This window comes from Sceloporus undulatus, chromosome 1 (assembly GCF_019175285.1).
Source record: "Sceloporus undulatus isolate JIND9_A2432 ecotype Alabama chromosome 1, SceUnd_v1.1, whole genome shotgun sequence".
NCBI classification, from domain to species: Eukaryota; Metazoa; Chordata; class Lepidosauria; order Squamata; family Phrynosomatidae; genus Sceloporus; species Sceloporus undulatus.
The window spans coordinates 358,563,948-358,588,875 of NC_056522.1; the positions used below are offsets into that span (position 1 = coordinate 358,563,948).

Below are 24,928 nucleotides of genomic sequence, written 5' to 3' on the forward strand. Positions count from 1 at the left end.
TAGATAGATAGATAGATAGATAGATAGATAGATAGATAGATAGATAGATATTCTTCTTATGGTTTCCACCACTCTCTTCCTTTCTCAGTTTTACTTGTCCAGTGCATTCGAAAAGATGTGATTACATAAAGAGGTTGTCCCTGTCACACCTTTAGCTCTACCCAAAATGATGTTTTGGCTGATGTTAAGGCACAATCTTTCAACCGGCATCAACCCAGTAATTCTCATTATTTGCAGACTGGCTCAACTAAAAAACAGAAAAGTGAATTTCACATATACTTGCTATTTGGGATGGGAGATACTCTCCTTTCCTCCTCTTGGTTATATGCATACATATATGCTCTCTCAATCACCATCTCCCTACCTCTCCCCAGAGACAGCAGCAAAATAATCCAAGGCTAGAATCAATGCCTTTCTCAATTATATGGCATGGCAGAGAAATCTGAGATTTTCATGTACAAAAGTCTATGAGTACTTTATATGTTAGATCTGTGTGTGAGTTTTCTCCCCATCAACCCATTCACATACACAGACATACAGACAGAGCAGTGATAAAAAAAATGCTCCACTCTTTAAAGGAAGAGAGACAAAAACACTGTGTCATAGCTTATTTGGTCAATAGGAGTTAATGCAGTTCAGGTTCAAATACAGACAAAATACAGTAGTCACTGAAAAGGCAATGCCTGGCTTGCTCCAGTGGTATAGCAGACCTTTCCTCCTGTGGGGATGGGAGGGAGGACGTTTTCTGTCCCTTTTATTTATTTACATATGGTAAAGCCAAGTCAGAGTGACTTTTATTGATCACCCAACAGTCTCCAGCTGTCAAATAATTTGTACTCACAGACTTGGCTTTTCTGATGGAAGTGAGGGGGTGGTGGGGGTGGTGATGTACTGTCCTTTTCAACCACTTTCCCATGCGACCTCAAATTCCCAAGCAAATTCACATGGCATGTCTCCTACAATCAATAATCCACTAACTGTAAAGTAGTTGGTGGGGTTTTTTTTCCTTTCTCTCTGTCTCTATGCTTACATTCTAACAAAGGCCAGGGTTTTCATTTTCCCTGTGTCTTCATCTTTAATAACCACTGTCCCTTTCATTGTTATTTTTGGCAACTCCTTTATAGGAACAGAGGCAAAAATAGCCAACAAATTGGATGATTATTGCTGTTTACTAGTTATAGTACTATCTTTGCAATAAAAAAATATGTCAGTGTGTGTCATTATGACAGCAGGAATGTGCACGTGAATCTAACAGTCTCTCCCTCCCAATACACACACGTGCATATGCATACATAGAATATTTGTCCCCACTCAACCATGGAAATCCACTGGGCGGTGTTGGGCAAGTCACACTCTCTCAGCCTCAGAGGAAGGCAAAGGGAAACCCCCTCTGAACAAATCGTGCCAAGAAACCTCATGATAGGTTTGCTTAGGATCACCATTAGACAGAAGCTACTTGAAGGCACACAACAACGGAAAGCAATAGCTCTTCCTGTTGCATTAACAACTCTTAAGATCTGAGTCAATGCAGTTTATAAAGATGATCTGAAAAAGTATGAAAACAGAGACCAGTTTATATATTCCACAGGAGTGTATCACACCAGGGTGCAAGTGGAAAATAATTTGTTTTTAAAAGTCCCCCGCAACACTCCCCCCCCCAACCCAGCTTCCTGTGCACAAAGAGATGGCTAGGGTAAACTGCTTCTCTTGATATTCTATTCTTTATACGGAAAGAAATATTTTTCAAGGACTTTGAGACACATTACCCACCATACACAGAGCTCAAAGAAATGCAACACAAATAAAGATCACACACATTTGCACAATTATATATATACTTGGATTTTTTAAACGCTCGATCTGCATAAAAGACCAAGCCCTAAGAGTGTGCAGTGGTTTAGTTTTCCTGAAGGGCAGGGCAAGTGTTTTAACGTTTTTCCCTAGCTGGCACTATGACTTGTTCTGTCACTTTCATCCAATATGAACATACAAAAATGCCCTATACAGTCTCAGATCATTGCCCTTTACCACTAGCCAACATCGACTGGCAGCAACTTACAGAGGCTCTTCCCTGTCCTGCTATATTTTAAACTAGAGATGCCAAATATCTGAATCTGATACCTTATGCACAGTGATTGCTATCAAGGCAGGACCTTGAGGCAGAAGTCCAAAGTTCCACACAACACAAATTGTAAGAAATTCCCAAAGGACTACTTTCTTGAATTTGTCAATAAAAAAGACCCCTCATCTTGTGCAAAACCCAGCTGAACTATTGCTTATAAATAAAAATGGTGTCCCCTATCTCTAAACTACAGGACTTCATCACAACATTTTCAGAACTGCTCCACATTTTTCTGAGCACAGGGCAAATGCATCCTCAAAGCATGTACACAACACAACAGAGCCAGAAGAAATCTGCAAAGTCTTTATCACTTAACCTATGGAGACTTTTAAAAGTACCAAGAAAATGAACTAGTTATCAAACCACTCTCGCATTATTGCACTACAGTAGGAAACTCCATTTTGTTGGAGCTCTATACAACATAATAGAATATTTTATATAATGCTTAATCCACCCCAGTCATTTGAGGTCACTGTGGAAAAACTCTTATTCTGTCCAATATGTTTTGTCCAGCGATGGATGGCATAAGTGATCATCTGTGCTTCTTCCAGTTATGACAAACAACTACTAGTTTTGAATGTTAAGCATATAAAGTGTGAATGGCATGTGCTGCTCCTGTTACAATTAGTGCAAACAAAAGAGGTCAGATACAGGAATCAATATGTTTTTCTACTTTTAATCAGCTTTCATCATTCTGCATTATATTCTTGGTTCTAGATTCAGCATGATTCACTTGCTTGGATGAATCGCAGCTATTTGAAGTCTTCAAGGACTGCATCTCCTGGTTTTAGTAGACTTATTGTGGAGACAGCTTACACAGTTGCTCATTACTGACTTCAGTTGCACCCACAACAGTGCGCTACCAAAATATTAGACAGATTTTATCTCCTCAGATGAAGTCATCTGATAATCACCCTCTCAATCTACCCTCACAATTATCCAAGTATTATCCAGTTCTATCAACATAGCCCTGCACTGGGGTTACATAAATACATAAAGTTGCCTCATTGCACTACCGCAGCAAGTCCAGGTTTCCAAGGACAAATGTGAAGAACAGAGATTGGGGGGGGGGGGGGGGGTAGGCAAACTATTTCTTGCTATACATTATTTGTTTGAGCGTAAGAGCCCAGTTGGATCTGACTAAAGTCCTATCTATTCCAGTATTTTGTCCATGCAGATGTCAGACGCCTACAAGCAGGCTATGACTGCAACAACACAATTTTGCCTATATTATTTTGGAAAAGATATACAGAGGCATCTCATTTTTCTTTTTTTAATTTGCTCAGGTGCTCAGTTGACTATACATACAGGCCTACAATTCCCAATATATTTTCCAAAATGATCCATAACAAACACTTTAGCTATGTTACAGGAGACATTCCCCCATACCACAATGCCCCCAAATTTAAAGGGTACCTTCTGTTGTGATATTGTATCTTCCAAAATATACTGGTGGGGTGATTGTGGAGACATATACATATATATGTTATATTAGAATAAAAGTTTGAGTTTGAGTTTTTCTTGGCACTTTGAAGTCTAAATAACTGTGAAGTCTTATTACAGAGAAAGTAAATGCAAAATTAATCTAGTTACTAATATGACCAAATTAAAACAAATGCTAGTAAATGCTACTTTGATTTGACATAAGCAAATCTATCACTGCCGCTCAGCCAGAGAGCTGGCAATCCATCAACAAGGTTTCAGGGCCCACAGGTGTACTTGTGACCAGGTCACAATACTGTCTACATGAAAAAAAACATGACAGGATTACTTCTCTTCAGTCCATTACGGAGAAATGTTTAAAGTCTAGGAACTGTGATGGGAGCATGGAGAAAACAAAGGTCATTTTTTCGCATTTTCCAAAAAGATTGTAACTCATATCCAATTAAATTAAGACATACGATTTCTCCAGTGCTGGTTAGCACGGAAATCTAACCAAATAACTTCTCTGCCAACAGAAAAAGTGGTGGCCAACTGCATAAAAACAGCCGTGTTTCTCCAGCACTACACTGCTTCTCATCCATGTTTCCTACTTTTTTGAAAGATAACAAAGTTTTACAGTCAGTTCTCTCCCCCTTCAAACTGAAACACACACATACACATACAGAGGGAAAGCACAAAGCAATCATTCCTTCAACTAGGCTAATATTTCACCCAGCTATTGTGTTTGCATAAGTCAGTGCACTTCTGCAACTGATAATATGAGTGAATAGGATGTAAATTAGTTACATAAATCCTTTGGTTCTAACAAAGATTATTGTGGAGAAAGCTTTCACGAATCATATGCATAGTTCTAGTACAATAACAAAATTATAATCCCATACTTGTATGCTCCTTTTTCACCATCTTTCTTGTGTTTAAGCAGCACAGGTTTGCATTTCATTCATTTTTCAATGATAGCAAGTCTTTTTCACAAACCTATTTCTGATTGAAACAAGAACATCAGATGCAAAACTGAAAATGTGGAATAGCCTATCTAACTAATATTTACTCAATACAAAATGTATACACAATTAAAGAATAATCTAGGAGATATACATGGGGGACAGTGATGGGAGATCGTGCCACACTTAAGAAAAATCAATATGTATTTCTAGCAAAGAAGAGGTCATAAATGCCAAAAGTGTCATAACTGTATTTCCCTAGAAAATAGACTCCTACCACATTGAGAAGACCCATGACAAATACATAGATAAATAACATTTTGCCTCTTCCTCACATGCTGCAACTGCCCTCTCTCCCCCCCCTTTTTTTTTTAAGTTCAATAAATTAATTGCATTCAGCTCAATGTTTTCTCTTTATTTGAAACACATCACATTTTCAAAAGTTGAAATGCTTGAAAAAAGTGGCCCTGCAACTTCACAGGAAGCCAGCAAAAGCAATGCACACTGCCGTCTTCAGCTGCAAACAGGAAAGACAGGTTTTCCCTGAGCTTAATTTTTTTTTTTTAAATGTACATTTCTGTACAAAACATTGTGAGCATGCTTCCACAGCAGGCTCACTACTCAAATTATGTATGTCTGGTTGCACTCCAAGTCAGGCTAACACTATCATTAGCACGGGTGAGAGTTTTGATGTTAGAACCATCTGCATTTCAAAGTGTTACAACTGACAAATACTTATACTTGAGTAATGTCACTTAAACTGAATTGTCATCTTTTGAATTATATGACAATGGTGCCATGAGGCAGGGCACAAATGCACTGGATAAATAAATACATAAATAAACCATTTCTGTCGTATTTTGCATCTGTTCTTATTCCACAGGCTAGCTTAATCATTTATAACGAAGGTACTTTGCTAATTGCAGTGGAAATAAATAAATAAATAAATAAAATGGAAATATACATTTTTCAAACCCCCTTGTTCCAACATTATACAGAATGCCTTATACGTTTTATAAGGAAAGCATTCTGCTAAGCCATAGCACTTTGGTGTGACATCTTTTTCACCTCTGCAAGATAAGACAGCAAAGAGTAATGCTTCTTCGTGCTGTCCAGAATGCTTTAAGTGAATACACATATCTGAGTTGGTCTGAGACACAGGTTTTCCTGAAATGTAGTCTGAAACAAAGTCAGAGGTTGCTGCCTTCTTTCAACAGGTTCCCTGATTTCAGTGACATTCACACAAAAGATAACCTTCTTGAACTGTGCCCAGGGTAATTTGAGATGGGGAGGTGGACAGGAGTGATGAGATCTACTAGCATTTAAAAAAAAAAAACTACTGGAGGATGAAAGAGACACACATGGGACAGTGTGCTACAGTATTATCATTTGCTTGTGGCCACCATACTCTTCTACTCGTGGAGTTTAAATTTTACTGTCTTTTGTCTCAGTCCCCACACTGCCAAGAGGAAAGCACCCACTGCCTGCATTGAGCTCCCTCCAAACCAATGGAACTAGAACTGAAACAACATCTGATGCAAAATGTCAGCCTGTGACACTAAAGTTGTCACTTTTCTTCTCCTGCATGATTGTTTAACATCTTTTGCCTGATGAAGAAGCCAGTGGAACTTTGAAAGCTTGCATGATCTTTATTGTGCATTTTGTATGGCTAATAAAGTTGCTCTTTTGTGGAGCATGGAATTTGTTTTCTTATACTTTTGTATAGTACACATAATTTGCCAGGGGGATGCGGAACAGAAGCAACTAATTAGACAATTTCACTTCTCCCACACACAACTAGCAGACAGCTCTCCATTCTAATGGAACAGACAATCAATTGAAAGTGAGGTAGTTATCTTAGAACTGGCCTTTTAAAGTTCAGTCCAAAGATATCCTTTTGTACTCTCTCTCAATGGTAAACTTTGAGAGAGAGAGAGAGAGAGAGAGAGAGAGAGAGAGAGATCTCCAACCTTGAGGATTAAGAAAATAAATACATATAATGTATATGATGGGGAGGATTTGAGAAGGATGTAGCTGGTGACATGGGACAAATTAAAATCCCCTCTCTGAGTACAGTGGTCCCCATCCAAGTCAGGAGCCAACATATGTGCTGTTGGTGTGTATCTTCAAGTCATTTCTGACTTATGGCCACACCAAGGTGAAGCTATCATGGGTTCTTCTTGGCAAAATTTGTGCAGAGGGGAGTGGTTTGCCTTTGCCTTCATCTGAAGCTAAGAGAGTGTGACATGCTCAAGGTAATCCAGTGGGGTTTTCGTGGCAGAGCAGGGAATCAAACCCAGTTTTCCAGACACAGTCCAATGTTCAAACCACTATAACATGTGCATATGCACTATGGACTTTTAAATAAAAATAAATGGAGCAGCTGCAAATCATGCAAAATGTAGTTCTTCAGTTAGAGAGTTTACTGGTTGACCTTGGATCAGTAGTTATCTCTAAGCCTGACTTTATCTCATAGGGTTGCCATCAAGATAAAAAGGGGAGACCATACCCTCAGATACAGCACAATATTTCCTTACTGTCAAAACCCACTAGGTCTTGAATCGTCTAGCCGTCTTGAGTCCCTGTACTGGGAGGAAGGTGGGATATAAATAAATAGAATTGCCATCGTCATCATCATTGTCGTTGTTGTCATCATCAGCTGTTTCTGCAACTGCCATATGTGGTGAGCATTTCCGAGATTGAAAAGTTCTAGGCTGGGAAATGGTAGATTAGCCCCCAGGCTCTCCTAGTCCCCCCCCCCAAAAAAAAACCATTAAAGGCTCCCTGTTTGGTCTGGGATTTTGCTTGAACAGCCAGAGCCAGTCTTACTAATAGGCAACTACCTTATTAATAGGCAGCCTTACTAATAGGCAACTACCTCAGGCAGCAGATGCTGGGAGTCAGCAGTGGCAACCCCTTTTGGCCTTCCAGCTCTCTTGAAGGACAAAGTTGTGTGTGCCACATAGCTTTGGCATCTGTCTCCTAAACTGGCCTGTTACCTTCAGATGAAGTGGAGGTGGCAATCACACTGCCAATGTTGAAGGGAAGTTCAATGGCTCCAAATTAGCTTCTATACAAGGATGGAAAGGCGGGGCACCATTTTGCCCTCTGCCTCAAACAAACAAATGTCTTGGCCCCGTGGCCAGGTTTGCTTTGTTCTGTTCTTTGACTCTGACTGTTTGCTCAACTCTCACACTGTGGAATGAATCCCATTTCCCTTCTCTATGGTCCAGGCCTGTCACTTACAGAATGACCTCTCTCTCTCTCTCTCTCTCTCTCTCTCTCTCTCTCTCTCACACACACACACAGATCAACTTCCATCATAACTAAATGTGCTGCTTTTTCAGCTGCCAGCACCAAATCTTGGCATAGTAGGCACTCAGGACAGAGGCTCTTTCCAACACACGCCTTTCCCTGTCTCCCGGCCTCTCTTCCCATTTAAGCTGCCATGTTGTCTTGTCTGACTGCTAAATGTTAATATAGGGTGCTTGGGTCCATAATGGTACACAATGTGCGTGAATGTCTCAGGGTAGACAGCAATAATAATTAGCTGTCATGATGGGAGAAAATGCTAATCCATGCCGTTAAGTTAACAATCACTCACACAACACACATGGATTTTAACTAATCTTAATTTTGTGGAAAAATAGCAATTCTAAATATATCAAATCACTTCTTTTCACAGCAACCTGTGGCAGTGTTTATCTCTAGTTCCCAGCACATGGGAGTTATTCTATTTCTCTCACTGGCAGTTCTACCATTTAAAAGGCCAAAATGAATGTTCATTCATGGAGCAAGGGTTGCCATTTAATCCTCCACTTGACACCTGCTCTCCCCCACCACATCTTCCTTTCGTCTTTGCAACGTATCTCGAGTTCTAGTCCATGTGGTCCAGAGCATGGCTTTTGTGGAATGAATTAAAAGTTAGCTTCATGTACTTGCTTATGCAGCCTTTTCGGCAATTAACACAGCTGTCTAATGAATTTTCAATACTGGTTTGATCAGCATTTAAAAGTCTGTAAATGTTACTCTGCCATTCTAGCACTGGAACTGCTAGCTAGTAAAAGTATCACCGCCAGGAAGCATACCAAACACATATGTATGAGGCAATCTTTTCCCTCAGGTCTCTCATTCTACACACCGAAACACATAACCAGGCATTCACAGGGTGCAGCTTTTTTCTGAGCTGTACCATTTCAAACTACAGGTGAAGAAAATCTCAATTTTTTAAAATGTTCTCCAGTATTATAAATTCCTTGAAATGACATATCTTTGATAAGCTTTATTTATTTATTCACATGTGAGGAAGCACTCCAACATGCCATTTCTAACCTAAGGTTTCCCAGAAACCAGTACCTTCATTTTACTCTGTTTCAACTATACGTAAACTTCCGTTTACTCTGACTATACATTACAGGAAAAGAGCACTGGTAACAGAGTGGAATTAGCAAAAAAGTGGTTTGGGTTTCCGAGTATGATAGCTTAGAAACTGCAGACTGCACAGAATAAGAGCTGGTTGAAGAACTAAATTTGGTACCTAGTCTGAGCTTTAGAAAATAATCCATATACATCTCTGTGATTCTTACAAGAGTCTGGTAAAGTAGGCCAGTTTTATTATAATCATGTCACGTATATGTGGAGCTGAGACTGAGGGAACACAAGCTTGCCAGAGTCCATTCAAAGAATCCATGACTGACGTAATATTTGAGTGAGCAGCTTTCAGGCCACCATACAAGCTAACATATTACACCACATGTAGACCATTTCCAATCATTCACCTCACTGCTATTACTACTATTATTAAGTGATGATACAATTAATTACACAGATCAGGAAATTTCCACCATGTCATTATACAGAAAACTCTCTTGTCTAGTGTTTAGAGTAGGAAAACTCACAGAGACCACAGGGCACAACATTTAAACTGGACTTTTAAAGGGGGCAAATGTGATCAAGAAACAGCTCTGAGGAAGTGAGTTTTGAGAAAGAGTCCCCTGCGGAAGAGGCAGTGGATAGGGGAACTGCTGCATAAGTCATGAGAAGCCACATGGAAAAAGATATAAAATGGCCTGAACAGACTTTGGAAAAATTATTTTGGTCTACATCTCCAAGAATCCCTCAGCCATCATAGCTAATGACATTCTTGCTGAATCGTTCTAAGAATTGTAGCCCACCAAAATAACTTTTTTAAAATACCACTATAAACAGTTCAGATATACATCAGTTTGGGAATCATGAAATTCCCTCCAAAATTCCTGAGGGCTGTAGCTTAGTCATGGAGCAGACAAATTCTGTGGGCCCCTTCAAGGAATGTAGAATTCCCAACAAAAACCAAAATAACTGTCAAAGTCTGTAATTCTGTAATACAGATGTGCCCTAAAGAAGTTTAAGGAAGGAAGGAAAAAAACAGTTGCAGATTAACAAACTCATAAATAGGAGCAGTCAAACAGGAAGATGTAGTCAAAGATGGTAATGAGCAAACTGAAAAGGAACTAGACAAGATCATGAAGGGCAGATCTTAGCCATGATAACTATATAGAACCTGTATCTTTTAAAACAATATGCAGTGGGTAAGCAGAAGGGGGGAAAGACAACTGCCTTCATATTGTGAAGTCGAGGGCTTCCATAGTTATTTGTGGGTTTTCAGGCTATGTGGCGATGTTCTGGAAGAGTTTATTCCTGACGTTTCACCAGCATCTGTGGCTAGCATCCAGCCACAGATGCTGGTGAAACGCCAGGAATAAAGTCTTCTAGAACATGGCCACATAGCCCAAAATTCCTTCATATTGTATATGTCTGGAGGATTAGATTAGATGAAGAGTTAAAAAATGCTACTGCATTTATCATTCTCAGTGCAAATCAGGAAAAAGTTGTGCGTGTGTACCTGTGATAGGTTTTTTTGGAGGGAGGGGGAAACTAATAACAATCTGCTGATCTGATGACAATTTGGTTTTATAAATGACAGTGAAAGCTGCAGCAAGATGTCCAAGTTTAAAAGAAAGTTATTGCAAAACAGACGTACTACGCTTATGCACATCCCCAAACCAAGGGGTACTATATACGCCTGATTTATAATCCTGGATTTAAAAATGCTCAAATTTTCAAAATAAAGACACTGTCACAAGGCAAGTCTTGACTTTACTGCGACGTTTATGAAAAATTTCAGCCTGAAACAAATTATGAAGCATGGAAAGTTTGTAGTTTAATTCTCCCGCCTCTTCCCCTCACCCCGACCCCATGTTTCTTTTCTTCCCTCAAATATTCAGTAAATGTTCCACAGCCACTGGGTATGCTTAATGTATTTAAAAGTGGTCTTTTTTCAAATTCTGCACATTTGAGAGTCACTTCTTAAGTTTGGACAATAACATGTTGTCTAAGCAGTGTTTAGAATTTGCTATTAGTATATAGCAGGAAAAGGGGAATAAGGGCTGGAGCTCACTGTGGTAGAAAGCAAGCAAGAGGCATGCAAACAACAAGTGGCATAGCTTAGAGCCATATAGATTTTCCACACCCTATCCATGTGCCACACTAAAGCATGGCACCACTAATAAGAAGCATTGTATAACTAAAAGATTTCTCCATCCTACCAGTTTGACTTGGAAAGCCACAAGTTTAGGAAACCCTGCCAACTTCAATATTACCAGGTGTTGAAAATTCAACTCTCTGATCCCATGAACACTTTTGTCCCTGGTTTCCCTTCACACTAGAAATAGGACTTTATGGATTATGCGTGCCTGCTGTCAGGATGGCCTATCTTCTTGGAACTAAAATAAAGTAAAAACTCTAGGCAAGAAAGTACAGTATAGTAAAGAGAGAACATGAGGGTGATGTACAAGGAAAGAAAGATGTCTTTAGGCTTTTTAATTTAGAAATATGGGGGTGGAAGGAACATGGCAAATGTTTATACAAAGTAGGTATAGATTTTTTTTTCTCCCCCCTTTTTAACATAAGAACCCAGGGGCACTGGAAGGAATTAACAAGCAATACACTGAGATGGGGGGCACTTATAATTCCATGGCATGGTATGAAGGTGCTTGATGTAGATATCTTGCTGAAGCTAAGCAGATCTAGGTCTACTGCATATCTGGCCAGAAGACTGCACACAGTTTTCTTGTACATTTTATCGTGTTCAATTACAATATAAGTAAAAGTAAGTAATTTACCAAATTTACTGTCACAAGACATAGTGATTGACACTGCTTATATGATCTCCTCAAATGAGATCAGAAAAAATAGGGGAGTTGGGATAGATATAGCAAAGGATATAAGCCACAGGAGTCACACGGAACCTCCGTGTGTAGAGGCAATGTGCTGAGCTGTTGCTGAGAAACAAAACTGGGAAGGACTAATGCCTCCCTGTCCTGCTTCTAATTTTCCCAGATGCATCTGGCTGTCTATTCTGGGTTATAAAGGTGACAGTACTTTTAAACTGATCCAGTAGGGCTCTACTTACAATCTTTTTGCATACATCAGGCCTCAGGTTCAATTCTTGGGATCTCAAGGTAGGGCTAGAAAAATACGATGCCTCAAAACCTGCCTATCAGTGCTCATCTGACAGTACCAAGTAAGGTGGCCTTGTAAGTCTGACAGTATAAGATAATTCTATGTGGAAGGAATCTAAAATGATGGACTACTCTGCCTCTTAAGTCTCCTGCAAGACCTAACTGAAATTGAAACAGATTAAAATGTTGCTGTTTTAAATCTGATTTAAAAATAAAATAAAATACTGTTTCAATTTTGAAAACAGCCTAATTAAAATTAAATCCAAACAATACCAGCACTTCCAGCTTGACACTTATAATCTTTACAACTGCACCAATAGCACACGGTCAAACCTATTTCTTTTCTGTATAAATAAGAAACCAAGTGAAAAAGAAAAAATATTTTTGAAGCCAAGCATTATGGATGTCACAGTAGGTCACATATCATATGGTTATTATAGATTTAACAGTGAGGGCCAGGAGCCAGGGCTAAGAAGCCATCAGTGACGTAGTCTTGGCTATAGGATATGTTATCCTACATATCATGTTGGTTCCCACTTTAGTCAGATCCTTCATGCAGTTCATGTATGCTATATGATTTAGAAAATATATGAAATACAAATAGTGGCATGGAAGCCCACAACACACCAAATTCTAGCTATAATCTTTTTCTGTTGGATTCCTATAACTGAAAAGAAGACTTGCCACAAAGCCATAGATGTTAAAGTATCTATCAAAGAGTTAAAGACGGAAATGGGTGTTTTAAGATTTAATTGCTACAAAATCATATTTAAAAAATCAATAAATATGAAGGAGAACCAGAAAAATTTCAAAACATGCATTAAGATTATAATTCTACACATGCATTGACCAAACTTTGGAAATTAATATGATCTAAGAAGCCAACATTAATGGACTCCTATCTCCACAATCCTTTATATTTTATTAGACTGAGACCATCTCCTTAGCTATTAAGAAATTGCGGGGAATGTGGCGCACAAAAGTATTTTGTGATACAGACTCTGAGAGGCTTGAAAAAATCTGGGCATGATATGAATTTAGCTTACTTAGGAATTATCTGTATCAAAGCCTGTTCAGGGTTTTTGCCATCACAGAGATGCTAAGTAAAAAGCAACCAGAACATATAAACACACACATGAAGTGTCTGTCTCTGGGACTAATGCAGTTATAAGGGGGGAAAGCTATGTTGTTATTATTATTATTATTATTAACCTTTATTTATAAAGCGCTGTAAGTTTACACAGCGCTGTACATCAATTTTTTAGTCAGACGGTTCCCTGCCCTCAGGCTTACAATCTAAAAGACACGACACAAAAGGAGAAGGGAGTGGTGGTGGGGAATAGGATCAGGTCCAGCAGATCTTTTCCACCTCCGAGGCCTGGACCAAGGCAGATGGACTGGAGGAAGGGCTTGGCTTCTTGATGGATGGTTAGAAGGAGGCTTCCTGGGTCAGAGAAGAAATACGAATACCCAAACATGCACACTGCTTCTGGACCAGAAGGTGCTCAGTGAATGATACTTTCTTAGAAATGGGCTAGTGTAACTACACAGTTGACTCTGTTTCTGCTTCCAACTTGCTTTGCCTTCACTCAGCCTCAGCCTGTGCAATCCAAGAAAAAGATGTCAAGCAAAAATGTCTAAGTTAAACTCATTGCTTGACTGAACATGGCTACACACAGTGAAAGAGACCCCCAATTTTGGGGGCAACTACATCAAGCAGTCTGCCTGAGAGGAGGTTGAGGAACGCAACAAGGGTTTGAAAAAAGTAGCGGCAAGCTTCATTGAGGGCAACTGTGTACTTCAGGTAGTGAGTGATTTTCTGTTTTTCCCTCTCTTCAAATGTAAAGACCTAATTGTCTTTGAACAGCTTGCTCTACAGATGAATTGGCACATTTATTTTACAAAAAATGAGTAAAATTTATCTACATTTCCTTTACTGTTAATCTACATACAAAGAAATAATAAACAGAGCTTGTCTAACAAAAATGCAACGGCTGCAGTCCTCCGAATTCAATTAAGCTAAAATAATTAATGCTTCCGCCATATTAAATTACTTTTACACATTTGAGCCACTGAAGTTTTTTTCCCCTTTATTCTTTTAATCTTTATTTCTCTTCTCTTTTTCATTCATTTTTTTTCTAAATTTGTTTCAAAGTACTAGAGAAGGGAGGGAAAAGAGGTTGGTGAGGGGGGAATAAAATAAAAAGATGAGCGCAGTTTGCGGTTCAAATGTAATAGTCTCCTTTTAGCTGACATAGCATGTCGACTGTTTTGTGCCTTTGATTAAAATAACATTTTAAATGCTTTGAACAAACATATCTCCCCCGTTCTTCTAAAGGATTATTTTACATATTTCTTGGTGGAATAAAGAAATTTTCATTCTTCCTGTCGCAACACAGAAAAAAGCTAAGAATATCTTTCGTCGCATAGAAAGTGAAAATATTATAGACTGTTGCATTATTACCCCCAAAAAAAGAGGAGGAGGAGATGGGAGGATGGGGGAAAGCTGCCTTAGAGATTAAGTTTCCCTTTTATGAAATCGTATTTAGTCTCTTTTTTAAACAAATCTAACAACAATGCTCTACAGCCTCTCACTGGGAAATACCTTTAGTGTTAAATACTGATTCTGATTTTCTTGGCTAATGCAGAAAGCCCTTCTATTGAAAAATAAATAAGGGGCTTGGCATATCCTACTAAAGCCTTTTCAGTGAATGACTTCTGTGGGGGTTTTTTTCCATGGCTACCCTCCATGGCTGTAATATGAAGCTTTTATCCTACTATTGAAAACTATCCTCTACATTAAAAAAAGAAAGAAAGAAAAGAATAAGACAAAAGGGACAGAGGGAGTGGAAGGTGAGCAAAACCCTAATCTAAAATAGGAAGACACTTCAAACCTTTTTATCTATGAGTTCAATCACTAATTTGAGAAAACCTTATCACTGTCATAGGTAATTCCTACCCTATGTTAAAGAGAGAGAGAGAGAGAAGGAGAAATCCAGTGCATTACCTATTTTGTTTTATTTTATTTGCAGATTCAAAATCTCCAGCTCATTTCCATTTGATTTTTGGTTTAGCAGGGGGGAAAGATTAAGGCCGAAGCTCCCTCTTGCTTTGCTTTGCTTGTGTGCATATGCTTATTAGCATTGTTATTCCTTTTTCCTATATGTGAACAGTTGTGAAGGATGGGGCAGGGTTGGGAGTAAGCCTTTCAAATCTGCCATATTAAAAGTAAAAGGGCACAGAGAACATTTTAAATAACTCAGCCCAAGGAACCTGCACAGAAATGGAGCTGAGAAAAGAAAAACATAAAATGGAATTGGGGAGAGCAGATGTATCATTGCAAACTGAGTAGTACCTACCCCAATTTAATGGCCTGCAAAGTGCTTCTCAACATGACAGATGGACAGTATATGCAGAAGTCCATGGATGTGCACAAGCAGAGTTGTTGACCTTCAAGTAAACTCTTACACTTTTCTCCAAAACCCTTGACTCACTAAGCAAAGCACTGTATTCCAGGGACATCATTATCTGATACGGGAGCACTCAGCCTGCCCTTGGCAATCCCAACCATGAACAACCATTCCTGTCTCTATTTGCATAGCCTTATTCTGTTTTTTAATCACACTAGAGTGTAAAAGGACTCATACAGATGGAGAGGCTGTATGGGAACTGGGAACTTTTTGGGACCATGGTATCCATAAACAATGAACCCAGCAGGGTCAAGACCAGGTGTAAAAGTTCTACCCCTAATTTAAAATGTTATTCCATCAGATTGTGTTTTTTATATAAATTATGCCAATTTACCAGTGTATATTATGTCATTTGCTGATATTTCCTAAAAGTGCATAATTTTATTCACCTTCTTACAGTCACAGGAAAGTGACAAACAGCTATGCAAAGTACAGCAGTCCCTGCCTCACTCCACCAGCACTGTTACTCAATCAACATCTGTCTTTGAAGATTGTGCCACACATTCAGCATGCATTCCCTATTCTTAAAGGGAGGAACATAGTCTGTAACAGAAGTCATCATATGGAAAATATAAAATCAGCCCTCCACATCCACAGATTCTTTATCTACAGAGTCAAGCATCCATAGTTTGAAAATAATTTTAAAATATATAAATTCCAAAAAGCAAACCTTGATTTTGCCATTTTGTGTAAGGGACCCAATCTTACTGTGCCATTGTATTTAACGAGACTTGAGGATCCATGGATTTTGGTATCCATGTGGGGGTCCTGGAACCAAACCCCAGCATATCCCAAGGGCCCACTGTAATATGTTTTTAGAGAAATCATAACGTTGGAAGAAACCACAGGGGCCATCCAAGCCATGCAGGGATACACAATCAAAGTACTTCCAACAGATCGGCATCCATCCTCTGTTTTAAAACCTCTAAAGAAGAAGACTCTGTTACATTCCAGAGTCTGGCCATACTGGCCATGGGATCACATCCAGTATTTCCCTATGTTTACTGAAATCAGCTTCAAAGTCTAGAATGAGTGTTTACTACTCTTGGCTTTCCCTTCCCAATGTATAACAAACTCCAGAAGAACATACTTACTTCCACCTAAGGATCTCACCCACTTCACCCCATTTGCCATGTCATCACTGTTAGTTAGGATCAGATCTAAATTAGCTGATCTCCTTGTTGCCTCTTCTACCTTCTGGACAATGAAATTGTCTGCTAGGCAAGTGAGGAATTTGTTGGACCTTATATTCTTGATAGAGTTTGGCTTCCAACAAATATCAGGATTATTGAAATCTTCCATTATTACTAAATCTCTCCTTTTGGAATGTTTGGTCATCTGTTCCATGGAGGCATTATCCAAACTCCCAGTTTGGTATAGGGATCTGTAACAGATTCCCCCACAATGACATCCCTGTTGTTTCACCCTTTTAATTTTTACCTAGTTGCTCTCAGACTGTCTTCCAGGATTTTCAGGTGTAAACCCACCTTAAATCCCATTAGGGGAGAAAGGTGGGATATAAATCCTGGAAATAAATAAAAATAAAATAAATATCCTTGGTATATAATGTTACCCCTCCTCCTTTCCTGTTTGGTCTATTTCTCTGAAATACATTATTACTGCATTCCAATAATGAGAATCATCCCACTAGGTTTCAGTGATGCCTATTATACTTGCTTTGCTGTGTTAAGAGTTCAAGTTCATCTTATTTTCCATGCTCTGTGTATTCGTGTACAGACATCTAAGACCATGGATCATTTCCCCTATCTGCTTATTTAAGGTGTTTGGGTAATTGTACTATTGACCCAGTTCCAATAGGTGATCCAGTCGGGCATAACATTTGGGCTATTATCTCCTGATCAACTCCTGTCCTCAAGAATACTATCTCCCCTCCTCTACATAACTCACTTTAAAGTCCTCCTGATCAGGTTCATGAGACTCTTAGCAAAAATGTTCCTGCCAACTGCTATGATGTAGGAACTTGTTCTGCAGATTTCCAGTCTCTTACATGATCCCTGAAGTGGATTATAGGTATTTATGCATTAAGATAGGAAACTATGGGTAAATTTAAATAACAATTTCATACCCTGTGATATTAAAATTATACCCTTACACTGCCACATCCATAATATGGTACAATCAAATATGTTTTACTATCCCATGAAATGAAAACTGACCACTACTGACCAATGTTCTAACATTAATATGGCAGCCGTTCAACTTATGCCCTGGCTTCCAGAGGCTTTGCTCAAAATCCACTGTCAAATCAAGGGATCATAGGAACTTGGGAAGGTGCCTTGTACTGAATCAGACAAAGGTCCATCTAGCCTCAGTGAAGTCTATGCTGATTGGCAACATCTCTCCAGGCTGTCAGCCAAGAAGCATTTCCCAGCCCTACCTTGAGATGCCAGGAAAGTCTTCCCTCCTAACAGAAAAATCCAGAAACTGACATGGGGAAAGCATGCTGACATTCTCTGAAAACTAAAATACTAGAGGAAATGGAAGAGGAAAAGATCAGAGGTGTCAATAGAAGGTAATGCAACATTGTAAAAAAATGTACACAGTGTCACAAATCTTACATAAAATTCTCCTCTCCATTGCTACAGACCATTCATCTACAGCTACATAAGTTTCCTTGATTATCAGTAAAGTTTGTATTAGCTGTAGTGTTTTCTGTAGATAGCCAAAGATAAAAGGAAAAGGTTCTCCTTCTTCATATGCAATGCAAGACCATCTCTCCAAATAACTCATCCAGGTGGATGGTTTGGTCCCCCTTTCCATAATCCCTTTGCATAGCTGTCAACTTCTAACCTTAGACCAGCACACATGCCAATTCCCCTCACCCCACCACTTACAGAAATTAATTTCTAGGCTTTAGCATATATGATCTTTTGTTGTTGATGTTTTGATCTACACCTGAAAATACTCAGAATACACACACACACACACACACACACACACACATATCAGGAACTGTACGCCTCCTCAAAGCCTACAAAGCTAATGAGATCAATTCTACTTAAGGTAGAAGCATCAGAAACAGTCCAGGTTGCAAGAACTCTGCCTTGTCTCTGTATTGTTCTATCTACAACACAATCTTAAATTAATCTGAAACCGATTTAACATTAGCCGACACATTCATGAAAGCAAGAAAAATTGTCTCCAAGATCTTCAAACATCTCTCAAGAACTATAACTAAGATTAGATTTCTGGTGAGTATGGGGAGGGGAAACAAGAAAATCCAACTTATTTTACATTCATGATCTAAACAGCTCTTTATTCAGGTTCATGCCCTCTGTCCACTGAAGTCAAATGTCCTTTATATGGTGAGTCTGCCTGTTGTATTGCATAAACAAAGTGGAAGCACCTACATTAAAGGTCAAGATAAGCAAATCAGGATTTAATCAAGACTTATCTTCTCACCAAGCCCAGATATACATCTGGCTTGGTGCTTCAAAATATTATTTAGCCTAAGTGGAAAAGCTTGCTAGGGTTAAGCATTCAACCACCACCCCAACTGCTTTTCTCAAGTCTTCAAGATAAAACCTAGAAAACTATGTTAATGAGGCAGTCATTATCTGGAAATAACATGCATTTATTGTTCAAAGAAAAACACGGTATTGTTAGTATCTCCCATAACTGACTTTGTATTTTGGCTCTGTGAGCACTCCACACTGCAAAATGTGATATTTTGTACCTTTCTGTCACTATCACTTTCTATCATTCCAGGCGAGGCCATAATAGTCTGTGACTCTCCACACAGCTGAAAAGTATTGCTAGGAGGCTAGGGTTGGCTATGTGATCCTATCAGTTCACTTTCCGGATAGATATGGGACCAGGAGATGCCTCTCTTTTGGGAGAAGGAAGATTTCTGTCTTTTCACAATGCCCTATCCATGATCCCACTGGATTATCACAATAGCCTGTCATCGTAAGGCACATCAGAACCTAAGTTAGTAGTTATTACAATCAGATCTGCAAAGGCCTCTCCACAGACCAAGGCACCAAGCAAATCATCTGCATAACAGGATCAATAGAGGCCTACCAGCTAGCGGTTCCTCAGTCTGTAAAGGTCTTGTAAATTTTTGATAGACTTCTAATGAGATCCTAAATGTTCTGGATTGTCAGAGAGTCTCTTTAAAAATGGGGGGAAGGATGGGAGACAGGCAGGAAGAGAATTGAGAGAGAGAAGCTACCTCTGCAGTCGACTTAATGTAAAACATGCTGTACCTGCAGTGTTCTCCTGCTTGGGGCAAATTCCTTTTGTGGGCGTGAGAAGACGATCTTCTTCATCGGGTGTGACTTGGATCCCGATTTCCACTGGCTCTGACACTTTCCTGAGCTCGGAGCGTGACGAAGGGGGAGGACTGCTCTTATCCAGATTCTTTTCATAGCAGGCACCTCCAGCGCCATTGCACTGTTTCTTCTTGTGCTCTATAAAAACCAAGATGTCTCCCAGGGGGAAGTTCATCTGACACTGTCCACAGGTTAATAGGTCGGGGTCTGCTCCACCCGTTGAAAGGCTGAGCCCCAATGGCTCTCCTAGTGCTAGGCTCTCATCCTCGAGGGTGATGGCCGTTTCCACATGGTCAGCCTCTGCTTGATGTGGGTACACACAGAAAAGGTGCGGGTCAAGGAAACAAAAGAGGGGGGGAGAGAAATGGGAAAGAATTGAGAGCAATTTGTTTACATATTCACATAACCTGAATTAGAACAGGATTTTCATAAAGCCCAGTTGTATCTTTTATCTACTCCCCCTCCCTGCTTGTCTCCACAAATGATTTAAATACATTTTGCAACCAAGACTGTCTGCAAAACAAAATAGGCACATATCTGATGTGGCTTTCCTGAACACTCTTTCAAAGTACCCCACAGCAATGCAGTAATAACTGTAAAGACTGTTATGATAGAACCATAACCGGTATGATTCAGTGGACTGAATGATGGACTTATATCACTGTTCATGTCCTGACAATTTATGTACAGACTTATTAAGCAACCCTATCCAAATCTCGTAGCCATAGTTTCTTTTTTCTTTAAAAAAAATTGATTTGCCTGGCAAGATTGTTGTAAGCACATAAAAGATGTTCTTTGACATTTTAAAAAATATTAATAACAATAAAGACATTTTGCATGGATTTCTCTTCCAGCTTTTTTCTTTCAAATGGTCCTTGTAAACCTAGATCTTATTTCACCACAACAGCCTTTGCAATTTAGCAGATCTTTACATTCCTATGACTCTAACCTCTCCTCTGAGACATGCACGGTAGCCCATTCTCCAAAACTATCCACTTTGACCATTCCTACTATAAGAAGTCTTTTGGAAGAGCTGAATATGTAGGACCAATATACAAATACAGTCAGGCCACAGAGAGGAAAGATATTAACCTTAGTCATGTTGGATAAGCATGGGGGAAAGTAAATTATAACCCCAGCTCAAACAGGTTTTGTGAAGAAATTCTAACATGCTCCTCAGTGAACAAAATTCTTTGTGCTTTTCAGTGAAGTTAATATTACACAAGGATCAGTTGTGGTTCAGATGGGTGGTAAGTATAAAGAACACAGCCACTGGACATACATAGGCTTCTCGTTTGAGGCAGTTTGGTCCTTGTGTTGTTTTACTGTGCTCAGTTTAAAAAAAAGGGAGAGCCACACAGCCTCCATTAGTGGCTCTGAGAGCCTGCCTTTCTCAATGCCGGGAGGCAATCCCAGGGACAGAGTCCTTGCATCACCACTGCCAAGAAGCTGGTGGGAAAGCTGCCTGAGATGGGCCTCTCCTAGCTGAGCAAAACTAGCTTTGGGAACAAGTCCCTACAGTTGCTAGTATACGCAATCTCCCTGAAGGAAGAAAATGCTAATGCAGCTTCTCCAGCTTGCCTTGAGCAAGAAGAGTCTCTTTCAACCTGTATCCCCAAAGCATGCTTGACCAAACCACTATGGTTACAACTAAGACTAAAAGCAAGATACCTGTTGCTCTTTAGACAGCCTGCAGCTGAGACAGCATGGCAGGTTGTCTTTAAAAAACAAACAGGGAGACAGAAAGAAAAAGAGAGAGCGACAATATATCCCAGACCCAAGAAAACCCACCAACCATATTAAGACACTCTTCAAACACTCATGAGGTCTGAACAGCATAGACACACTGGCTGGCTTTTAATGCCCAGGTCTAGAGAACCACAGAACCGCAATGTGCATCCCTGCTGTAAAATGAGCAGACAAAAAATGTTTTTCCTTCTAAAATGAATTTGCACATGAGAACAAACATGAGGTTCATTGAGAATTAGTGGGTGCCTGAAGGCCACCATCTCCACCAACTGAAGACACATACACTGAATTTTTCCATATTCAGATTTCTGCTGATGAGGTATAAGAATGAACCTGGTATAATTTTCTCAAAACAACTTCAGATGTACTTATCTCTACCACTGGTTCTCATGTAAATGTATAGAATTGCACAACATGCGCTACAGAATGGTGGAGCACTATACACAGTGTTATTGAATATTTTCTTGTTGGATAACAATTCCATGTCACATTCTTTCTCTCCTTCTTTTTCACTGTTTCATTTTACTAAACTGTATTACAGTTAATCTCAAGTCTCCTTTCTTTGCTTATTTTAATTCTCTGCATTCAGTCACAGTGTTTACAGAATAAGAACTTGAACAGGAAGCTGTTTACAACAACTTTTAAGAGAAGATTTTTTTTTAAAAAATGTGAAAGATATTGCAAATGGAAAACAAAAAGTTTACACTTTGATTCAAATTCATTTGGTCAGTTTACTGCCCATGTGCATGCATATTCATTTAGCAAATGCCAATAAACATCGTGAAATGTGCTTCTAAGTAAACATTCACAGGATTACAGCTCAGTTATTTTATCACTGAAATATATAAAAATGTAGAAAATTGCAAGACAGTTTCTGATGGGAGGCCATGAATTCCAGATTCATATTTGTATCATGGTTTGCATTGCTTAAAAATTCTGGTGATTCCGATTTATGTAACTGGCCTGGAGCAAGCCCAACATTTTGACAGATAATCCAATAATATAAAAGAAAATGTTACGTTACCAACCAAAATGGGGATGTATGACATGTCTCCACTAATTTGAATAACCAGGAGTTTGGGACAACCAAGGTTTGCATAATATGGCAATGCACTCAAAGCAGCTAATTCAGAGGCTGCTGTGCAGTGAACTTTATTTTTATTATGTCTGTATTTATTTCCATTGAGCCTAATTGAAAAACCACACGAAACATGGTCTTCAATCAGGCACAATTCCCATTGGCTAGCAGGGTTTTGCTTTGAACAAAAATTTTATCATTTGGCCTGATCAATACACAGAGAACTAACAGCATGTAAATAAAAGAGATGAGGCACTGAAGTTTTATCTGGAGATGGGAATAGTAAGCTCTGCAGGGGAGGGAGGGGAATAAACACATGGAAATAATGGCATTGGTGATTTGTTTCCAAATTTCCTGGAGATCTAAAAGCAGCAGGACAATGCAAAACGTTTGTTACAATTCTGAATTGCAATCACTGAACTGAATGGGAACTTTGCCTTTCCAAAATTAATTGCAATTTATTATTCTCATTATTCTTTTTAAACAAAAGAAAGAAAGCCGTTGTTTTAACTAGGAGGCTAGTTTCTGTCTCAACCAGAGAAATGGTGACTCGGAGGTCAAAATCAATCTAACTTCCCTATCTTGGGGGGAGAGATCACTAATTAGTATGTGAATCATATGTATCGTAAATGGCATCACCGTCCACTAAGCACATGTATTATGTAAGAATTAGAAGCATATCACAACTCAGCTTGTTATATTCACAGCAGTTCAAATTAAGCTTACGCCAACATCTCTTACAGTCAACGGAGGTGTTAGAACAAGATGTGGTCCAAGGAATAGAGGATGCTTGCATGAAAGCTTTTGAGTTTCCTTTACTTACTTGTAGCCAAATTAATCCACTAGGTAACTCAACTCTAGGCATAATGCATGGTGTGTGAAACCCATTAATTACTTCCCCCCAACCCTTCTTCTAAGTTTACTTTAAAAGCAGTTGGTAGACAATGCAACGTAATTAATTTACCAATTTATTTTTTGAAAAGACTCTTTGCCATCGTGAAAATGTAATCATAACCCCAGTGCTGAGCGGGAAATGAGTGGATTTCTGTGCGAACCGTTTGTCACAATGCAAAAGGTAATTATTTAGTGCTTCTGTTCCCTTTAATGATCTAACATTGAGCAATACTGTTTGTATTGAAGAGAGCTTGCACCTTTAATTACCAATTACATATACATAATTTTAGAGCCAAAAAGGAAAGAAAGAAAGAAAAATACGAGTGCAGTGAAAAGACTCCTTTAGACAACATATGTACTGTTTCTAAAAAGAATTCTTATTAGGTGGGAGCAGGGTGTCAAAATATTAAAACACACATGAACAAAAGGAGATAAAGGTAAAAGAACTGGAAGAGGCAAAGCAAGTAGCACTGAAGTGAGCCAAGGTACATAAGGAGGAAACAACAGCTAGCAAAGGAGGAAAAGGAAAGAAATCTACTCTGCTCTGCTTTTTAAAGTTAGGGGTGCTTCTGAAATTACAGTGCTTTAAGTATGCATATATACTAATAAGGTTGGTATTATTTTTAAAATCTTTCATATTTTTGATGCAGGGTATCTTTCTTTTAATGCAGTGAAAGGAAGGAAGGAAGGAAGGAAGGAAGGAAGGAAGGAAGGAAGGAAGGAAAACTACATCACTTCCTGAACTTTCAGACCCAGTCTGTCACAATTTCAAAATCTTTTTCAACTGAACCAACTGATTTTGATCATAAGAGTCTTTTCTTTTCTCTAACTAATCATTTAAGTTGCCTTAGAAGAATTATACTGTGTATGCGTGTCTATATGTCTGTGTGTATGTTTAACAAACAGTTCTCCTGTTTTGAAAGGTTTTCTTGGAATCAGAAATCATTAGATTCACCCTTGCATTTTCCCTTCATTTTATTTGCCCAAGTTGGCATCTTCATTTCACTCACATTTGAACTTAAGAAGTTATGTCCATATACAGCCATGCCTAGAAAATGCACTCCTCCACCTCTCCTCCCACCCCAACAAGCAGCCTGTAATGGCGTTTCTTTTTTTAAAATGTGTTATCCTTTTCATTCTTTGACAGTTTCAACATTTTAGAAAATCATTTTAGAAAATCAGTTTTATGGTTTCTCTGAAAAAAGCATTCTGCAATGATCATTGTCATTTTCAAAGGAACCAATAAAAGTTTTTTAAGTTATTGTAATTCTGGTTCTAATTTAATAAGGCATGTAGATTGTTGTATACAGTAGGTGCTGCATCTAATTTTGTCACTGCAGAGCAGGTCTACTGATTTACGTATGTGTGGTCCACAATATGGCCAATGTGTTCTGGAATCTCTGTCTCTTAATAAAGAGAGAACATATATTCTCA

The 24,928-nt window shown here is 38.9% G+C and overlaps 1 protein-coding gene across 4 annotated transcripts in view; it reads right to left on the reverse strand.

Moving 5' to 3' along the window:
• Positions 1-24,928, reverse strand: part of BCL11B (BAF chromatin remodeling complex subunit BCL11B) — a 174,135-nt gene that overhangs the window by 133,981 nt on the left and 15,226 nt on the right. For 3 of the 4 annotated variants that reach the window (XM_042445486.1, XM_042445485.1, XM_042445483.1), the window contains exon 2: positions 19,708-20,076. In XM_042445486.1, the coding sequence (XP_042301420.1) occupies positions 19,708-20,076 (369 nt within the window). The remainder of the gene's footprint in view (positions 1-19,707; positions 20,077-24,928) is intronic. The other variant, XM_042445484.1, reaches the window with a different exon arrangement.